Raw genomic sequence first — 18,503 nt, 5'->3', positions numbered from 1 at the left:
CAGCAGCCCCCTGTGGTAATGAGACCTCGCTACTAGTTGTTGTTGGTACTACCGTTCACAGAGTTCCGAGACCTAATCAAAAATTAATGAAACTAAATAAAAATATTAGAAGCTAAAATGGAAAAAGCAATGCATCTCCTAAAGCTAACCTCAGCTGAAAACAACTGAAAACTAAAACTCTAAACTGATAGCAAAAGTATTCCTATATCAAATATTAACGTGGAATCTATTGTTATTTTCTTCTGACAATTTATTAGACACATTGTTAACACTGTGATAAACATTCACCTGCCTTCAGAAGTGCGTCAGTTATTCATGGCGTGTATCCTAGAAACAATCCTCCATCCTGAAACCGGTTTGAGTTTCCCGGGCCTGACGTCACTGCCAACGCTCACTCATTGGCCCAGTTTAGGAAGACCAAGCGTTCCCAGGACAACAAAACGCTAAACAACTGACCGAGGTAACCTGCTGCAGCTACTGACCCGCTCAGAAACACCGAGGATTAACATTCGCTTCAGTACATTCGAAGTTTTCTGCGTTAAAGAAAGTTAAAGGCTTGAGTTGAGAAAGCGGGAATCCAGGAGAAGAACCTCAAACATGGTAAATCCTAGAAGCGAATTTAACGTTAGCTTGGCTGCTAGTTCACGACCTCAAAGTTAACATAACGCCGGTTTCTGGTCACGTGTTTTCTCCTCCCGTGTTATTGTTGTGGACACAGAGTGGTAACAGGATGTACAGCCACCAGCAGAGGTTAATGGCTCAGCGGCGGGTCCAGGAGCAGCACCGGCAGCAGGAGGCCCAGCGGGTGGACAGAGAGCGGCAGGTCCAGGCCAGCCTGAGGGAGGAGGAGGGCTTCGAGAGGAGGAGGTACCTGCGACAGGTGCAGCAGGAGCTCAAGGAGAAGCAGATAGAGAGCGCACTGCTCAAGGTTTGTGTGTCTGTTTCGGGGGTGACAATTGACATTTAAGCACGCTCTATTCGGTTTTATTTTTCTGAATATATTGGTTTTCACTTTTACAGGTGAGAGATGGATCCATTCTGAAATCTGGTGAAATTTTTAATCAGAAAAATCCTTTCAGCATAATAGCAAATACTTCAAATGAAAAACTAAATAAAATTCTTCTGGAATTAATTAAAATGCATGTAAAGTATCCAAATGAAACTAAATAAAGCAGTAGTTGTTTTTCCTTGCAGCATAAATAAAGTAATGGAATACATCTAGTATAAAGGCATAGAATAAGAGATTTTGAGACCATCTCCATTTACATATATAATCTTCTTCTTTCACTGTTCCCATCACCACAGTGGATCAACTCCTATCTCACCATAGCACCAACCCTCCGTCCTTAATTATAGCCATGAATTCCCCCTAAGATCTTCCTCTTTTCCTCCTTCTTAGCAGCTCCATCTTCAACATCCTTTGTCCAGTATATCCAATGTCCCTCCGCTGCACCTGTCCAGACCATCTCAGCCTCACCTATTGGAATTTGTCTCCAATTTCAGATCTAATATATTTTCCATTTCTGATTTTACATCAGACCAGTATCTTTGCAGCTAAACTCTTTACAGTCCAAAATAAGACATGCTTTTTAAAGTATTGACCAAGTCTTGATCGGATTAAGATGTGAGGAGTTTACTGTCCATGGATCCAAAATGTTAATTCAACTAAAAATGTTAATTTTAATGCCTTGTGACTTGATACTTCGCCATACTGGAAAATTCAAAGGTTGTTCCCAGATTTCTGCTTGATTACTAGAAGAACTTGTTCTTTGAGTTTGTTTTTAGTATAGTTAATCCTTAAAAAGCCAATACTGACAGTGCTGACAGGAACAGTGCCTATTGGGCACAGACTCAAGCCCCTAGAGCATCAGGCGGCACTTTGTCTTATCCTTGAGTTAAAATTATATGATATTTACCCCCTAAGAACAAAAAAAGAACAAAAGATCACAGAGAGACAGCAGCACATGTTTGTGGCCAGGAGTTATTTTGTTTCATAATCAATAACTGACTACAGATTTTAGATCCAAACTTTGAAAAAATATCCCTCTGACACTTTTCTCTTATCTGAGCTTTAAATGTGATAAATAAATGTGATTCGCAGGCAGAGGAGGATCGAGTTAACCGGGAAAAGCAGCTTGAACAGGAAGAGAGAATGGCCAGGGAGCTGGCCCGCATCAACCACGATAAGCAGAAAGAGGAGAAAATGAGGCAGTATATCAAAGAGAACAGGTACACACACACACTGACCTCGTTACCCTGACTTACTGGAGGCTCTGGGTCAGAAAACAAACACATTTGACATTTGTCACTTTCTGCCTGTTAAATATTTTCTCTGTGTATTTTTCAGCACGGAGCTTCGAGAGCTGGAGTTGAAGCTGAAGTCTGCGTACCTGAACAAGGACAGAGCCGCACAGATTGCTGAGCAGGAGGCCATGAGGTTTGAGACAATGGTGAGTCCTGAGGGCAGACTTTCTTTGAATATAACAAATACTCTTGAAGTGTGGAAATTTTAACAGAAAACACCCAAAACTCTCCCCACCCAAAACTACTACTTTTGGGTAAGTACAAAGAATACAAAGACTGCTCTGAAGTCTGTAGGTTGTATAAATATGATGTGTCTTTTAGCGGGAAGAGGCAGACTACGCTCGCAAGATGAGGAGCGACCGGGAGCGGGTAGCCGTTGAGCAGCAGAAGCTGCAGCAGAAGCGCCAGGAGGAGATGGTGCAGTATCAGAAAGAGCTGGAGCAGCAGCTCATGGAGAGGGAGCGCAGGAGACAGGAAGCGTATGAGGAATTCCTCAAAGAGAAGCTCATGGTGGACGAGATCGTCAGGAAGATTTACGAGGAGGATCAGACGTGAGTCGCTACTAATTCATAATCTCTTCATGGTTAGTTAAAAAAATACCTGCAAAAAACAATAGCAAGTGTCTCAGACAACAGCTTCCTTCTAAACGGGATGCAGAGGTAGCACAGGATGAGTGACTTTTTGAAATGTTTTCCTGAAAGGGAGCGGCAGCTGAAACTGGAGAAAGTCCGAGCCACTCAGCAGCATATCGAAGAGTTCAAGAGACAGCAGGCCGAGTGGAGGCGCATGGAGCGAGAAAGGATGGAGGCCGAGAACCGGCGCATCATGGAGTTCGCCATGCAGCAGCAGCACATGGAGAAGGACAGGATAGCCAAGCTCAAAGAGAGAGAAGAGGCGAAGGAGCATCTTCATAAATTGGTGAAGACTCTCGGCTTCTTAACTCTTTGGTGACGACGCCGGAGTGCATCTGTAACTAACGTCTCTGTCCTCTGCAGCTCTGCGTGAAGATTGAGGAGGAGCAGCAGCAGCGTGAAGAGATGGAGCGCGTTCGTCAGGAGCTTTATTTGGAAGAGCAAGAAGAGGCTAACAGGCAGAGAGAAATCGTAAGGAGCTTTACTCTGCCCAGCTTCCTTCCACAGGAAAAAGAGTGTGTTATGTTGCGATTTTGAATTGACTGTATGGTGTGAATGCTTGTCTGATTCTCTGTGTGACACTCGCTCTTACTCTTTTGTGTAACAGGAGGAGATGGAGAAGAAAATCAGACAGAGGCTGATGATGCAACAGACCTTCCAGGAGCAGCTGGCTTTCAAAGAGATGCGGAGGCAGGCTGAGAAAGAGGAAGAGGAGGCCTTCAGGAAGATGATGATGGCCAAGTTCGCAGAGGACGACCGTATAGAGCAGATGAACGCCCAGAAACGACGCATGAAGCAGCTTGAACACAAACGTGAGGTGGAGAAACTAATAGAGGACAGAAGACGACAGCAGGAGGCCGACATGGTGCAAATTACTCTCTTTGATCATTTTTTTAATCTTAATGTATACTTTTAATGATGTGCTTTGTGATATTTTGATTGCTCTTCCAGGAGCTGGAGGCTAAAGAGAGAGCGATTGAGGAGCAGAAAGAGGCATTGCAGAGACAGATCGTTGAAGAAGAGAGGCAGAGGCTTCTGAAGCGTCATGCGACACAACTCCTTGGATACTTGCCTAAGGTGTGAGGCGGTACACGAGTCACAAATAATTTTACGCAGCTTCAGATCAAACACATGTATGACCGCTTGTGTTTTGTTTCCAGGGCTTGCTGCGGGAGGATGACCTGGAACACTTAGACGAAGACTTCAGAAAACACTTTAAAACACGTCAGGCTGATGCGTTCTCTGATGATGGCTGGGAGGCCAACGATTAGATGCTTCTCCTCCAATCTGCCACTAGAGGGCAGTGTAGAGTTACAGAAGTATAGATACAAGGGACCGATTCAGGGACATATTTTTATTAAGAGGTGCTGACAGGCACTGAGTTAACATCATTCCAAACAGACGTGGCAACTCAGTCTGCCAATGTTTAACTGAAGAGACAAACCAAATCTACTTATCATTTTTTCTGACAATGTTCTGAGAGACAACTGAGGCCTACAACACAAAGAAGTATCCTAAAATAACAGTGACCACTGTTAAGCTTTTTAGCTTTTAAAAAATAGAAGTGGAGACATTCAGTGGTTATTACTTCCCCCAGTCTAGAGCCTTCATGAATTCTTCTTCTGTGAAGCTCAGCAGCTTAGCAGCTTCAAAATGCATCTGCACACACACAAAAAAAAACCCCTTAAGATTAAAAACTAAGCACAGTATCCACTAACAGAGTAACATGATGACTCGTACCTTTTGCCTTTTGAGAATGTCGATTAGCTTCAGTTGTTTCTTGAAGGCCATGATGAGTTCAGCTTTCTGCTTTTTTAGCATTTTGTTTTCAGCCAGCAAATTTTCTTTACTCTGATGTTCCTCAGTTATTTTGTCCTTATTTATAAAAGAAGGCAAAAAGCAGAAATTAGTGCAGGCTCAGCAGGACCTCACCTTGTTTGTGCAATCGGAAGTTGTCAGAGCAGATATTTTAGTGTGCGGCTTAAAATTCAGTTCTATGTACATGTGAAAGATCTTCAAAATAAGATGTTGGTGTGAGGGACATAATAGCATTACCTTAACTCATATTTTTTCTCTGTATCTTTAACTACACCTATGAATTCATGTCTATAAAAGTTTTTCTGCTATGCCTCTTTAATTAGAATAGCTGATATACAATAAATATAAGACACTTTGTGGCTGTTGTGTCTCTATAACAAGATTTAATGATTACATATTGGAATTTTGTTTTTGTTATCGGTTTTAAACCTCTGTATTTTAAACAAATGTTTTATTTTGATGGTAGTGTTTATACCTGCAATGGAAGTCTGCTTTTTAATAGGACTGGACTGGAAAAAAAAAATCTGTCCTGGCATTTTTGATCCAGGCGGCCCAACATGACCACTCGAAAAAAACAAAAATCATTATATATCCTGCATACACATTATATATATATATTCCATTTTACTTGATTATAGATATTGAAGCAGATAATATAAGACTATAAAACAATAATTAGACCCAAAACTAAAATCATAAACACTGATCTCAATCACTGTCAGAGCGACGTTAGGGGCTTCTCTCTTTTCCCGTTTGTCTCTTACCCTGAACAAACAGCCCTTTTTATACCTACTGCTTCATTGAAATGGTCATTCAGATAGAAATGTACAGACACGCAAGTCATATAAGACCAACTCAGTGTAGTTGGTGACTTGCAGAGTACACATCACAAGTTTGCAGCATGCAAATGGCATGCAAAATTAAGAAGAGTTATAAAAAGCAAAGCTCTGGATAATTTCTTTGAGGACATAAAACAGCACAGCAATATGGATGACCCTCTTTCTGAGGAGGAGGATAATATAGATTATCAAGCAGAGGACAAAAACAGATCTGATGAGGAGGTCACAGGTGCGAACCTGCTCGTGTTTTGATTTGTTCATGCCATTGTCACTAAAAAAAGTCATCATGGCTATCACAGCCCTTGAAGGAAAAAAAGTCCACGGTGACATTTGGAATGACAGTGATGAGGAATACCTGAATGCTTATAATGGTGCCCTTCTTGCTGCAGTGTACAGATGAAGCAGCGAGACCAAGCATCGACAGGCAGAACTATTTTTCAGGCAACAATGTTGCTTCAGACCTTTATAGTCCTTAGATTTTACAGCAGACATACTAGAGCAACATCTGATATACTTGCTCCCATCAAGGATGTATAGGAGAGATGGGTGCAGCTCCTTCCACTGAGGTTCAACCCAGGGCCACAGGTGACCGCTAAAGAATATTTTGTTCCTTTCCATATAAAAGTGTTACTATAGGCAATAACACTTCTCAGTAATAGTAGGTAATATAACCTTTTTTTTTCTAAATTCTCTTGAGGTTTGATTTACAATTTTTTTTAGATAGAAACAAAAGGTATGCTGAGGAGAGAAAGGACCTGAAAGGCCATGCCAAAAAAATTAAAACCAATATTGTCAGACATAAGGCAGCCTAACAAGGTAACTGATAGGCAACAAACACACTGGATGATTAACCCTTGGAGGGTCCTTAAAAAGACATCCACCTTTGTGCCTAAGGACAATAAATGTCCTTAAGACCCTCCAAGGGTATACTGTTCTGAGGCTATTTTCTTTGGCTGATTTAAGACACGGGTCAAAACTGACCTGTTAACTTTAGAGATAGTTACAGAAGCTATCACAAGATGAAGGTTAAAGTAGCGTTATTCAGTACAGACACTGGAAAATCACCACTGTCACTCCATAGACCTGTACACAAAGCAAATTGGTAAGAGAGTTGTTTTATATTGAATTGAATTCATACAAATCCTCCCTTTATTATGCAGACTCAGAGCAGAGCCCTCAGATAAGATGAAGAGGTAAAAAATGTCAGCAGCCTCCACCTGTAAAACTATTACTGTCTTGGGCTGTTGTCTCATTGTTCCCTTTCTAGTGCATCTGCTGTTCATTTTATTAACACCAAAGCAGCTGAAACTGATTAACAACCCCCTCTGCTACTTAACTGACCATATCAATATCCCACAAGTTTAACTGACTTGATGCTGTACTCTGATTAAAAAGTATTCCTTTAATTTCTTTGACTAGTGTGTATTTCTGATATAAAGACAAACATAGAAAACACAGACATGTTTATACAGGAATCTTTGTTTTAATGCTGTTACCTTTTTCTCCTGTTTCATTTTGTTCAATTGAGTCTTCAGCCTCTCCACCTCCTCTAGAGCTCGGTTCAGGCGGACCTCTACCGTGCTGTGGACAGCTGCTGCTTGTTTGTGGGATCTATTCAGATTTTCTATCTCCTACACAGAGCACAAAAACAGGTGACACACAACAGCAGCTCAGATGAATTACGCTGTCCAGTTTTACTGCTTGTTTTAAAGAAATTGTTGCAGTAGTAATTTGCTCTGAGCTGTTGGCGACACACACCTTGCTCAAACCAGACACTTCCAGTTGAAGTCCATCACATTTTTTGTTGGACTCTGCGGCTAAAGCTCGGTGCTTCTCGATTTGTGTCTGCTGAATGCTCACGGTCTTCTGCAGCCGGGCTCGATCCTCCTCCAGCTCCTTAATCTTTGCGCTAAGCTTTGTGTTTTCATCGTCCTGCAGAGACACAAGTTCAGACACTTCAGTCTGAGCAGTAGAAAAAACAATCCAGATACAATAATACATCCATGCTGTGTTAAACGATCTAAGGATCAGGACAAATAACCCTATATATTTTACCAAAGTAACTTTTGTTTCTCTAATGTAAGGCATCAGCAGCAACATTTCTGTTTATAGTTGTATATATAAATATTTACATTACCTTCTTGTAATATTCACATGAGATCTGGTCCAGTTCCTCTTGCATAATCCGGAGTTTTGCCTTCAGGACTCGTATTTGAGCTTCTGAAACTCCTTAAGCGACAACAATCTGATTTATACGCTTGTGAAAAAATCTATATAAGCATATGAAACTTATCACATGAATTAAATAATCTCAAAGCTCCAGTTTGGCCTTCATTTGGGATTCTCAAGGGGCAAAAATCATCTGACAGAAAAAAGCCTATTCGTGGAAAACTATACATGTTATTTAGTCATTGTTCCCACTGAATAAAAATGTGGTTTATTATTTTTTAAGTGAGATAAGCATTACCTGATCCTACATTGTCTCCAAAGTTAGGTATTTCATCCACAGCATTTTCATGAACTACAGCATTGTTCATTTTCTCCTCCATGCTGTGAATTGTCTTTGCCAAGAATAAATTAGCAGAATCTTCTACAGCTTCAAAATCATCCTCTGAGCTCCTGAAACAATCAAGCACAATTTCGTGAAAACCTGTAAACTGTGATTCCTCCTGGAGAATAAATCTCACAAAAGATTTATGAGCAGAAAGGCTTGAAATGGATTTAGAAATTATATACAAATAAAACTCACCCAGTTTTAAAGTGGGGATCTTTCACTTGTTTTCCACTCAGCATATTTTGTGATCTTGATGCAACAATTCTTTTGGTCGCCTCCTAAAAGAATTACACAAAAATACTGAAGTGACCTTAAAGAACTTACAGCACCTTGTTACCCCAACAGGACACTTCTAAGGTGACCCTGAGAGGTCAAAAACACTGCAACTTAAGAAAACACCAGCAAATAGAAAAATGTGCCACAAAAGCTAAAAAAGCAAATTCACAAAAGAAGTGTATCTGAAGAGACGATAAAGTAATGGAACAGCTGCAGAAGTGCTGGAAACCAAAACATCTGGAGGATTGCACTGAGACATACTTCAAAGAAATGGAGGATTATGTTTTGTGTCGTGGGGTTTCAACAAGATTCATATAATGCTGTCCATCGATGTTTGCTTTTAGCTTTTTACTGTTATCTTATCACTTCTGCTGCTGTTCTTTACTTGTTCATCCATGAAGTTACTGTGTGTTTGACCTCTCAGGGCCGCCGTACACTTCACTCACAGATTGCTTACTTGTTGTTTCCAAGGTATAAAAAAAATAGAAAAGAAAGAAAAAAAAGTGGAATGGGAGGCAGAGCTTTTAGTTATCAGGCCCCTCTCTTGTGGAACCAGCTCCCAGTTTGAGTCCAGCTGACAGTCTCTCTACTTTTGAGATTGGCCTTAAAACCTTACTTTTGAATAAAGCTAATTGGGCTGGCTCACGTGAACCTGAAGCCTCCCTATGCTAAGCTGTTAAGAGCTTTGGTTGAGGGGCGTTTTCTAAGATGCCCAAGCAGTTTTCTTCACTCCCCACTGGCTGCTCCTCCGTGAGGTCTATTCCTGCTAAAAGGGAGTTTTTCCTTACCACAGTAGACAAGTGCTGCTCATATGAGATCATCTGATTGATGGGGTTTCTCTTTAATAGTACTGGGCCTTTTTTCTTCTTTAAATACCAATATAAAAAACCTTGTTTTCAACTTCTGCTAAAAAAAATAAAACTGAACAGAGCTGAAAACGTCCACAACAATAATACAAACTGCTGAGCAAAATGCCTGAGATACAGACCTTCACACCAGGCTGCTGCACAGCACATGTGTGAGTCTTTGTTATCCTGCAAGTGAAAAGTTAAACAGAGAGATGCAAATGTACATGAATATAAAAAAATATCTTTCTTTTCAAGGAGGTTTTGCTAAAATTATATATCCGAATGATCGGAGATAAGGAAATCAAACCTTTTACCTGGACGTCTCTTCTTCTTCAGTGTCTGTGAGCAGGACATTGGATAAAGGCTTTGAAAGAACTTCACTTTGTTCTCTCTAAAATAAACACAGAGTTTTGACTTTAAAGTAAGCATGCTCCCTTCTTAACTTCTTTCATCTGACTTTTTTAGTGCTACTGCGCTCACAAATTTTTTTTCTTCCAATTATTGAATGCAAATCTGTTAATAACTTACCATAAGTTGCTCAGCCTGTCTAACTAAATCTGCTGTTTTGGCTTCCAGCTCTGCATTAAGGAGTCTGTTGGAAATAAAATAATGAATAAGCAGATTTATATAAACAACTTTTAACAAGTTGAAATTTAGTACTGCAGGATTGTTGGTGATACAAGTGGGTCACTCTATCTGGAGTTACTTTTTTTTATTATTATAGGTAACCAGTACTGGTCAGTGCCCTAAAGAACTACTGATTAAACAAGTGCAAGAAATAGTCCACATATAACTTATTCTGACAGAAATGAGCAACTTAGACTAAAATGCAATGTTAAAATTATCAGAAGGGTTAGTGCAATTACTATATACAAAAATAAAGCAAGCAGGTGTGAGAACAACTCCTACTTATACTCTTCTTCTTTGGCTAAAAGTTCATCTGTGTGCTTCTTTGCCTGACCAGAAGCAGATTTTGACTGTGCCCTTAATTCAACTCTTTTGGACCTTTCAGCCTTACTGGTAGAGGATGGACGTTTCTTGACCTAAGCATCAACAAAAAATGACATAACAGGAGAGTTATCAACAGCTATGAAAAAAAAGTTTTCCTTTGACTTATTATTTTAACATAACTCAAATTTCAAGCTATTTTCTCAGCTTTGGGTTATTTTCTCAGAAGTTTCAGTTAGTGAGTCGAAATAATGTTTTATCAGTGGCACAAACAAGCATCCATACAAAACCCTTTGAAGGACAAATTTCACTTTCCATCTGATACAACAATACCAGCATTTATTTGTTAGATTTATACTCGTTAAGCTCTTATATTCTACTTTTTTCTATTTAACTATTTTCCACCTTTTGTACTTGTTTTTGCTAGTTTACCTGCTTTGTTCTGTACTTAGCTGTTCTAATTTCTTTTTATAAGTGCTGCATTATTTTTATATTATCACTATCAGAGGTTATCCAGTTCACTAGAACATGGCTATGCCATATTATAAGGCTCTTTTTTGTAACTTTGATGTGCAACAGTAAGAATGAGACTGTGATGTTATGTTTTGGTGTTTTTTGTTTTGTTTTTTTGTATGTATTTTTTTGCTTTGTCAGTGCTCCTGTTGGCGGAAGCAGAAACGGTTGCCATAGTTACTTCAGTTAGTAAAACATTTTGGTGAGGCACAACTAAAAAGCTCAGCTTAATGGTCTGAGAGACATTAACATGAAAAAGTAATGTTACAAACCTGCGAAATGAAGGGCTGGACCTTTTTATCAGCACTTCTTGCCGCCATCGTGTCGCAGACCGAAACGACGCGATAATGGTTGCATAGCAACAGCTGGTACACCGCGGGCACAGTACGGCAACCCATGAAAGACAATTACGGAGATTTTTAAACGATTACAGCAAGTCATTGTTTATCGACGTTGTGCTAAAATACTAAAAATAATGTTTAAAAAGGGGTACTCGGATAGTTGTTGAGTTATTTGTTATATAAAAAACATTTACTGACACTTAATATTCATTTTAATACACATAAAGGAAACCTAGTCATATGTTAACATTTTATTTCATGCAGACTCAATGTGATTACATCAGAGGGTTGAATGACAGAATACGGTCCGTGTCTTTGTAATAACTAAGTATAGAAGCAATATTTTGGCCCAGAGGCTTCCCTTGAAGACATAACTGGTTAGATAGCCACCAACCACACCTAACTCAAAAGTCATTCTGCACTCTGCAATGTGTTTTGCAGTGTTGTCAACTCTTCAGTAAGGATAATCGGTGTCCTAAAAGTCGCTAGAAGTAGCTAAGTGACGTCATCGCCCAATTTGCATAATTGGTCCTGCCTATGTAATTGTAACAGACGCTGTAGGAGAGAAATAACATCGTGGAAGAGACAGAGTGATTTTTAAGAAAAAACAGCCTAAAAGCATTTGAAATATATTTAGAACTACAAATTATTTTTTTCTTTTCTCTTGTTACTGTTTTCAATAATTCCAACCCTCCTCCTTTATCCGGACTTTGGACCGGCAAAAGTGATCAGAAATAGGCACTCTGGCGGAGTTACTTTTTTTGGTGTGTGTGTGTGTGTGTGTGTGTCTTTTTAAGTTGTATTAAACCTTGTCATCCACAAAAAGTAACAGTAAAAGAAGAACATTTTTAACCATTAACAATCAAAATGGACATAGCAAGCCTCACCAGACAGCTTCAGTCGAAATCGGATGTACAAGATGGAGTTATGGCTCTGCAAGGACATCCGATTTCTAAGTTTGCAATGATTGGGCTGATGTATTTCACTGCATTGATTTAAGAATCAATAGTTCAATAGTAAAAAAAAATTACAGTGTAAATGTAACAGCATTGTTTATACTTGTAACTTCAAAATAAAAAGCTTACAGTTGCAATTAACAGTAATGTATTACCCTGTAATTAATAATATTTTTATACATTTTACGCATTAACCCTCTGGTCTCTATCCTGGCCATTTGTGGCCACTTCTTTCTCTTTTTTTTTTTTGTTGACCATTTTTGCTGTGTTTATGCCAATGGAATGAAAGGGTCTAGTTTTTTTCAGCTTTAATAATTTTCAGCTTCTTAAATTCATCAAAAATATATACACTGAACATTGTTCCTCTTGCCTCGATCATGGAAACTTTTGGCCACCCGAAACCCATTATTATGAAATTTTAAAATTCCTTGTTATTGACAGTGCTAAATCATGCAATTTCATCATTTACCCATTTTTGGCCAACAACCAATTTCATGTAATATTCTTAGTTTCATATAGGGGCTTTTGATGACTTACTACACTGCAATGGACCAATAGAATGACACAGGTTTGATCTTAAGGATCTAATAGTTTGTACATGACATTACAATTTGCAAGATACACTGGAATATATTATCATCAAATATTACACAGGCTGCAGTGAATTTCTGTTGATGCAGGTTATTGACCTTTGAGTTTCCCAGTCAAACTTAGCTTTGAAGCACATGCTAAAAACACTTTTACTCTTGTACATTTCATAACAAGATACCATGGCCAAATTTTTAACTCTCCAAAAAAAAAAAAAAAGAAAAAAAATTCAAAGCTGCAGCTGTAGCACATACAGTAACAAACACTGCTAGTAAATGTGTCCTTTATGCAGGTGCAGAAAGTGCTACTGCTGTAAGTAAGCCTGACAGCTTCCAGATCACTTATTTTTCTAGAAAGATGGCAACGGACTAACGGACTGGTGTAAGGACAACAACCTGTCTCTGAATGTTGACAAGACAAAAGAGATGGTTGTTGACTTTAGGAGGACACGAGGCGACCACTCACCGCTGAGCATCAACGGCTCCTCTGTGGAGATCGTTGACAGCACCAAATTCCTGGGTGTACACCTGGAGAAGGACCTCGGCTGGTCCCTCAACACCAGCTCCCTGCACAAGAAAGCCCAACAGCGTCTCTTCTTTCTGAGAAGACTGAGAAAGGCCCGGCTTCCACCACCGATCCTGACCACCTTCTATAGAGGAACTATTGAGAGCATCCTGAGCGGCTGCATCACTGTCTGGTTTGGGAGCTGTGCCATATCAGACCGCAAGACCCTACAGCGGATAGTGGGAACAGCAGAGAAGATCATCGGGGTCTCTCTACCCTCTATTGAGGACATCTACACTACACGCTGCATTCGCAAAGCCACCAGCATTGTGGCTGATCGGACACACCCCTCTCACACACTCTTTACACTCCTGCCATCTGGAAAAAGGTACCGAAGCATTCGGGCACGCACATCCAGACTGTGCAACAGCTTTTTTCCACAAGCCATCCGTCTCCTCAGCAAAAAGGGACTGACTGATAAACACGCACACACACACATACACTAACATTATCACTCAGCTTAACTCAAATACCTCAAAACATTGAGACTGGACTGACTAACCAACACAAAGCGCAAACACACTGACCTACACCACCAAACCATCGCACACACCAACCTGTAAATGCTCTTTTGCACAATATTATTACTAGATATATTATATATTTTTTTTTTTTTTGCACTAACTTGTCTTGTAGCACCTTGGTTCCTGGAGGAACGTTGTTTCGCCTCACTGTGTATTTTTAAACTGTATATGGTTGAAGTGACAATAAAGTTGAACTTGGAACTTGGAACTTGGAAAAGAAGGCCATTGCTGCTCATTTCTACAATCTCCCAGATGTCTTGGAATACAATGCCTTTTTCCCATGAAAACCACTTCACAGTAGTAGGAGTCCTCTAAAACCTACAAATGAAGAGTGATCCTGGAAGAAATGGGGAACACACTAGTGACCTCAACAATTGCAAGACAGCCTTGTCCCTGATGCTCAACTGAAAAAAATAGAAAGTTTCATCAATTATATGGTGAAAAAAATTAGACCTTTATCCCCTTTTTTCTGAAAGGTTACTGGTAAATGGCCTGCATTTGTATAGCGCTTTTCTAGTCCCTAAGGACCCCAAAGCGCTTCACACTACATTCAGTCATTCACCCCTTCACACACACATTCACACACTGGTGATGGTAATATATAATCTCCGTGGAATTTAAAGGATAAAAAATGAATTTAGATAAATGTCTGGTTTTGGTGACAAGGACTGGTGCTAATTTAAAGACTGAAGTTGGTCAAAGTAGAAAAATGTTTTAATATATCTAAATTTTATAGCATTTTGTGAACGTAAACAAAAGGTGGCCATTTTTGGCAACAAACAAGCTGAGAGGGAGTTTTGTCTATTTTGCTCTCCTTGCACAAAAATAACTGCATAATAATCAATGTGATGTTAATGACAGCTGGGATAGGCTCCAGCACCCCTGTTATGCAGAAACTGACACTTTTTGCCACAAAAAAGCTGAAGGGATAGTGATTTTTTTTTAAAAAAAAAAACAGGATTGAAAAACACTTTATTTCTCAGCAGCATCAATAGTAACAAAAACACAATTTAGTTTTCACTCTCAAAGTCGATTGTTCTTATCTATTTTAAGTAGATTCTATATTTTTAAAACCTTTTATTCCAAAATATTGCAATACAGGATACGTTTTATTCAAACAAGAACTTTATTGAACAAACAATGAGTATAAAACATACAAGCAGATGAAGTATACAAGAGAATAGAACATGAATACAAATAAACAGGGTAAAAAAAATAAAATAGTTATATAAACACTAGGGGTGCAACGATACACAAAATTCATGGTTCGGTTCAATACTTTGGTGTCACAGTTTCGATATTTTTTTGATACAAAAAAATGTTCATGCCTTTTTAATTTGTCATTTATTAAAATTATAAAAATATATTTTAAATCAAAAGTACAGTTTTTAAATTTAATGTTGCTGAAACAACAAAATAATTTAAAAAAAGAATAAATCCATCTGATCGAGAAATCACTCATCTTTGGCAAAGAGAGTTTATTACAGAGAAATGGCTCTTTCCAAAATAAAAGCTACACTATACCCTTCTTCTGGGCTATATTCTCAGCAGCATATTAAACATATCAGGTCCCCATAAGGAGAATCATGTGCTAACAGCTGTCTAAATGACTCGGGTAAAGTTTGTAGCATGCGTGCTTGTTGTTTTTGCCTGCTTCCACTTGTCTTTGCACTAGGATGATGTCAGCGTAAATGTGCAGTCATATTCGTTGTGTTCCCACTAGTGCTGTCAGCGTTAATTTCGTTAAAATGACATTAACGCCATAACGCGGCAAATTTCCGTTAACGAGTTACCGCGGATTGCCCGTACATGGGGCTGGACGGAGTCAACACGTTAACAAGCTAAGTCAAAGGAGCTTGCAAAGAAAAGTGCCTGGACTTCTTTAAGTTGCTTGAAGACGTTTCACCTCTCATCCGAGAAGCTTCTTCAGTTCTAAGGTCAAATGGTGGAGAGTCCCAGATATAAACCTAGTGGGAGTGACCCCCCACAGAGGGACAAAAGGACCCCCTGATGATCCTCTAATCGCCTGAGCCAAGGTGTGAAACTGGGTGTGGGTCCCAATCAGCCAGAGTTTCGAGTGAGTTCATTGTGAAACCTGGCCCCACCTTATCATGCGAATTCCTGAGGTCAGATGGCCCAGGATGTGAGTGGGCGTTAAGGCGTCTGGGAAGGGATCTCAAAACTGGATTATAGATGGCAGAGAGTTGGTGTCGTAAACCCCCGCCTCTGTTCAAAGATGGTCGCTCACAGTGGACATAGATGGCTTCTTTCACTCCTCTTTCAAACCATCTGTCCTCTCTGTCCAAAATGTGAACATTGGCATCCTCGAAAGAGTGACCTTTGTCCTTAAGATGCAGATGGACTGCTGAGTCTTGTCCTGTGGAGGTGGCTCTTCTGTGTTGTGCCATGCGCTTGTGAAGTGGCTGTTTGGTCTCTCCAATGTAGAGGTCTGGGCATTCCTCGCTGCACTGTACAGCATACACCACATTGTTAAGTTTGTGTTTTGGCGTTTTGTCTTTCGGGTGAACCAGTTTCAATAACCTGCTCAGACAGAAACTGGTTGTCCATAACATACGCCTGCCCATACCAGAACCCCACCGCCACCATGGGCCACTCGATCCACAACGTTGACATCAGCAAACTGCTCACCCACACGACGCCACACACGCTGTCTGCCATCTGCCCTAAACAGTAAAAACTGGGACTGTGAACAGAACGCCTCTTCAATGTGCCAAACGCCATCGAATGTGCGCGTTTGCCCACTCAAGTCGGTTACAACGACGAACTGCAGTCAGGTCCAGACCCCGATGAGGGTGACGAGCATGCAGATGAGCTTCCCTGAGACAGTTTCTGACAGTTTGTGCTGAAATTCTTTGGTTATGCCAACCGATTGTTGCTGCAGCTGTCCGGGTGGCTGGTCTCAGGCGATCCTGGAGGTGAACATGCTGGATGTGAAGGTCCTGGGCTGGTGTGGTTACATGTGGTCTGCAATTGTGAGGCCAGTTGGATGTACTGCCAAATTCTCTGAATCACCTTTGGAGACAGCTTATGGTAGAGAAATGAACATTCATTTCACGGGCAACAGCTCTGGTAGACAGTCCTGCAGTCAGCATGCCAATTGCACGCTCCCTCAAAGGTTGCGACATCTGTGGCATTGTGCTGTTTGATGAAACTGCACATTTCAGTTTCATCAAAAAACAGGCACACCTGTGCAATATTCATGCTGTCTAATCAGCCCCTTGATATGCCACACCTGTGCGGTGGGATGGATTATCTTGGCATAGGAGAAGTGCTCACTAACACAGATGTAGACAGATTTGTGAACAATATTTGAGAGTCATGGGTCTTTTGTGTATGTAGAAAATTTTTCAGATGTTTGAGTTCATCTCATGAAAAATGGGAGCAAAAACAAAAGTGTTGCGTTCATATTTTTGTTCAGTGTAGTTAGGTTGCTTAATATTTCCACTAAGTACTCTTTAAAATACAAGAATAGGGAGAATGGTGTAGGTTTAAGTTTATTCGACTGATCAGTGTTGCTGAACTATGAAATATTTTGGGTGTAGTGTATTTTTTGCATACAGGTATAACAGAATAGCTTTATTTTTGTTTTGTTTTGTTTTTTTATAAACTTGAGTATGAACTTATACAAAATGCAGCAAAATATTAAAAAAAAATGTTTTATTGATTACAAAATGTGCTATATCAGATTTATATCTGTATCGGCAGATATCCAAATTTATGATATCGTATCAGTATCGGACATAAAAAAGTTATATGTGCCATCTCTATTCATTATAATAATAACATAGAAATGTAAATCACATGGACTTATTTTAGATCAGGGATACAGTGTGGGGATGACAAATTAACCTGACAAGCTTTTTGCAGCAGCAGCTCTCTACAGTTAAACCTTTTATCACCTTTTGTGACTAAGAGTTTTATGAGTTTGTGAGCACTCGCCTTGATTATTGTAATGCACTTTATGTCGGTATTAATCAGGTCTCAATATCACACTTACGAATGGTCCAGAATGCTGCTCTTCGTCTGCTGACAAGGACAAGCAAACATGAGCATATTACTCCTGTTTGTGCTTCTTCACATTCGTTGTCTGTCCATTTTAAATTTTATTGTTTGCTTTTAAAGTTTTAAGTGGCTTGGCTCCCACTGACTTGGCATACTTTGTACAAATACACAAAGGTCTCTCCGATGAGCTGAACAGTCACTCCTTGCTGTCCCCACATCAAAACTGGAACAAGGAAATGAGTTGTCACAACTTCAGGTTTTTAACACCTTTCAACACCTTATCTCCAGGGCACTTTAGGAGAAGTACCAGAGTTAGCTTCAAGTCAGTTTTAGCCAGCTGTTTTGTTCACTTTTTAATCTTTCTTATTTATTGTCCATTTTATTTCTAGTTTTCCATGTTTTACTGTTATATTAAACAAAAAGGAATATTAAATATGGCTTTGTATTTTATCTGTCTTTTAACTGAAAAGTAACTATGTTTTTTGTTACCTTTCTGTATATCAAGGTTCAAAGTCATTTACCCCTCCTAGAGCAAAATAAAATCTGTAGAGGATTTGTTATAATTCTTGTTTTTAATAATAATACTATCCTATTACAACTGCTACTGTTAATAAAGACAATAATGCTATAATAATAATGAAACTAGCACACATGTAAAGCAGGAGTGTGTTTATATAAATGCAGTCTGGCACGGTCAGTGATGTCTTCTGCTTACATTTTGTTTTTAATGCTGAGCCTCTCAATGCGCATGCGCCTGCCAGACAGCTACTACTCA

At 39.6% G+C, this 18,503-nt stretch overlaps 2 protein-coding genes across 3 annotated transcripts; one reads left to right on the top strand and one right to left on the bottom strand.

Annotated features, from left to right (window-relative positions):
* The first annotated feature begins 374 nt into the window (after window positions 1-374).
* Window positions 375-4,253, top strand: mns1 (meiosis-specific nuclear structural 1). Its single transcript, XM_004543066.6, has 10 exons — window positions 375-600; window positions 719-928; window positions 2,102-2,229; window positions 2,348-2,450; window positions 2,626-2,855; window positions 3,006-3,222; window positions 3,300-3,407; window positions 3,544-3,801; window positions 3,888-4,013; window positions 4,097-4,253. Exons 1-10 carry the CDS (start codon window positions 598-600, stop codon window positions 4,205-4,207), a joined length of 1,494 nt encoding a protein of 497 aa, XP_004543123.2. The 5' UTR covers window positions 375-597; the 3' UTR covers window positions 4,208-4,253.
* Window positions 4,254-4,275: 22 nt separating this feature from the next.
* Window positions 4,276-11,146, bottom strand: tex9 (testis expressed 9). Of its 2 annotated transcripts, none has more exons than XM_004543067.2 (12): window positions 11,005-11,146; window positions 10,181-10,314; window positions 9,800-9,863; window positions 9,586-9,662; window positions 9,412-9,457; window positions 8,343-8,425; window positions 8,061-8,212; window positions 7,731-7,822; window positions 7,352-7,525; window positions 7,090-7,224; window positions 4,677-4,811; window positions 4,276-4,595 (listed from the first exon to the last, which is right to left on the bottom strand). In XM_004543067.2, the coding sequence occupies exons 1-12, from the start codon at window positions 11,128-11,130 to the stop codon at window positions 4,521-4,523; spliced, it is 1,293 nt and encodes a 430-aa protein (XP_004543124.2). In that variant the 5' UTR covers window positions 11,131-11,146; the 3' UTR covers window positions 4,276-4,520. The 2 variants fall into 2 exon arrangements, with proteins under 2 accessions (XP_004543124.2, XP_076738894.1); XM_076882779.1 differs by having other exon boundaries at window positions 9,579-9,662; window positions 11,005-11,145.
* Between the last annotated feature and the right edge of the window lie 7,357 nt (window positions 11,147-18,503).

The sequence above is a fragment of the Maylandia zebra genome, linkage group LG1, assembly GCF_041146795.1.
Source record: "Maylandia zebra isolate NMK-2024a linkage group LG1, Mzebra_GT3a, whole genome shotgun sequence".
Classification (NCBI taxonomy): Eukaryota; Metazoa; Chordata; class Actinopteri; order Cichliformes; family Cichlidae; genus Maylandia; species Maylandia zebra.
This window is presented reverse-complemented; position numbering and strand designations above follow the sequence as displayed.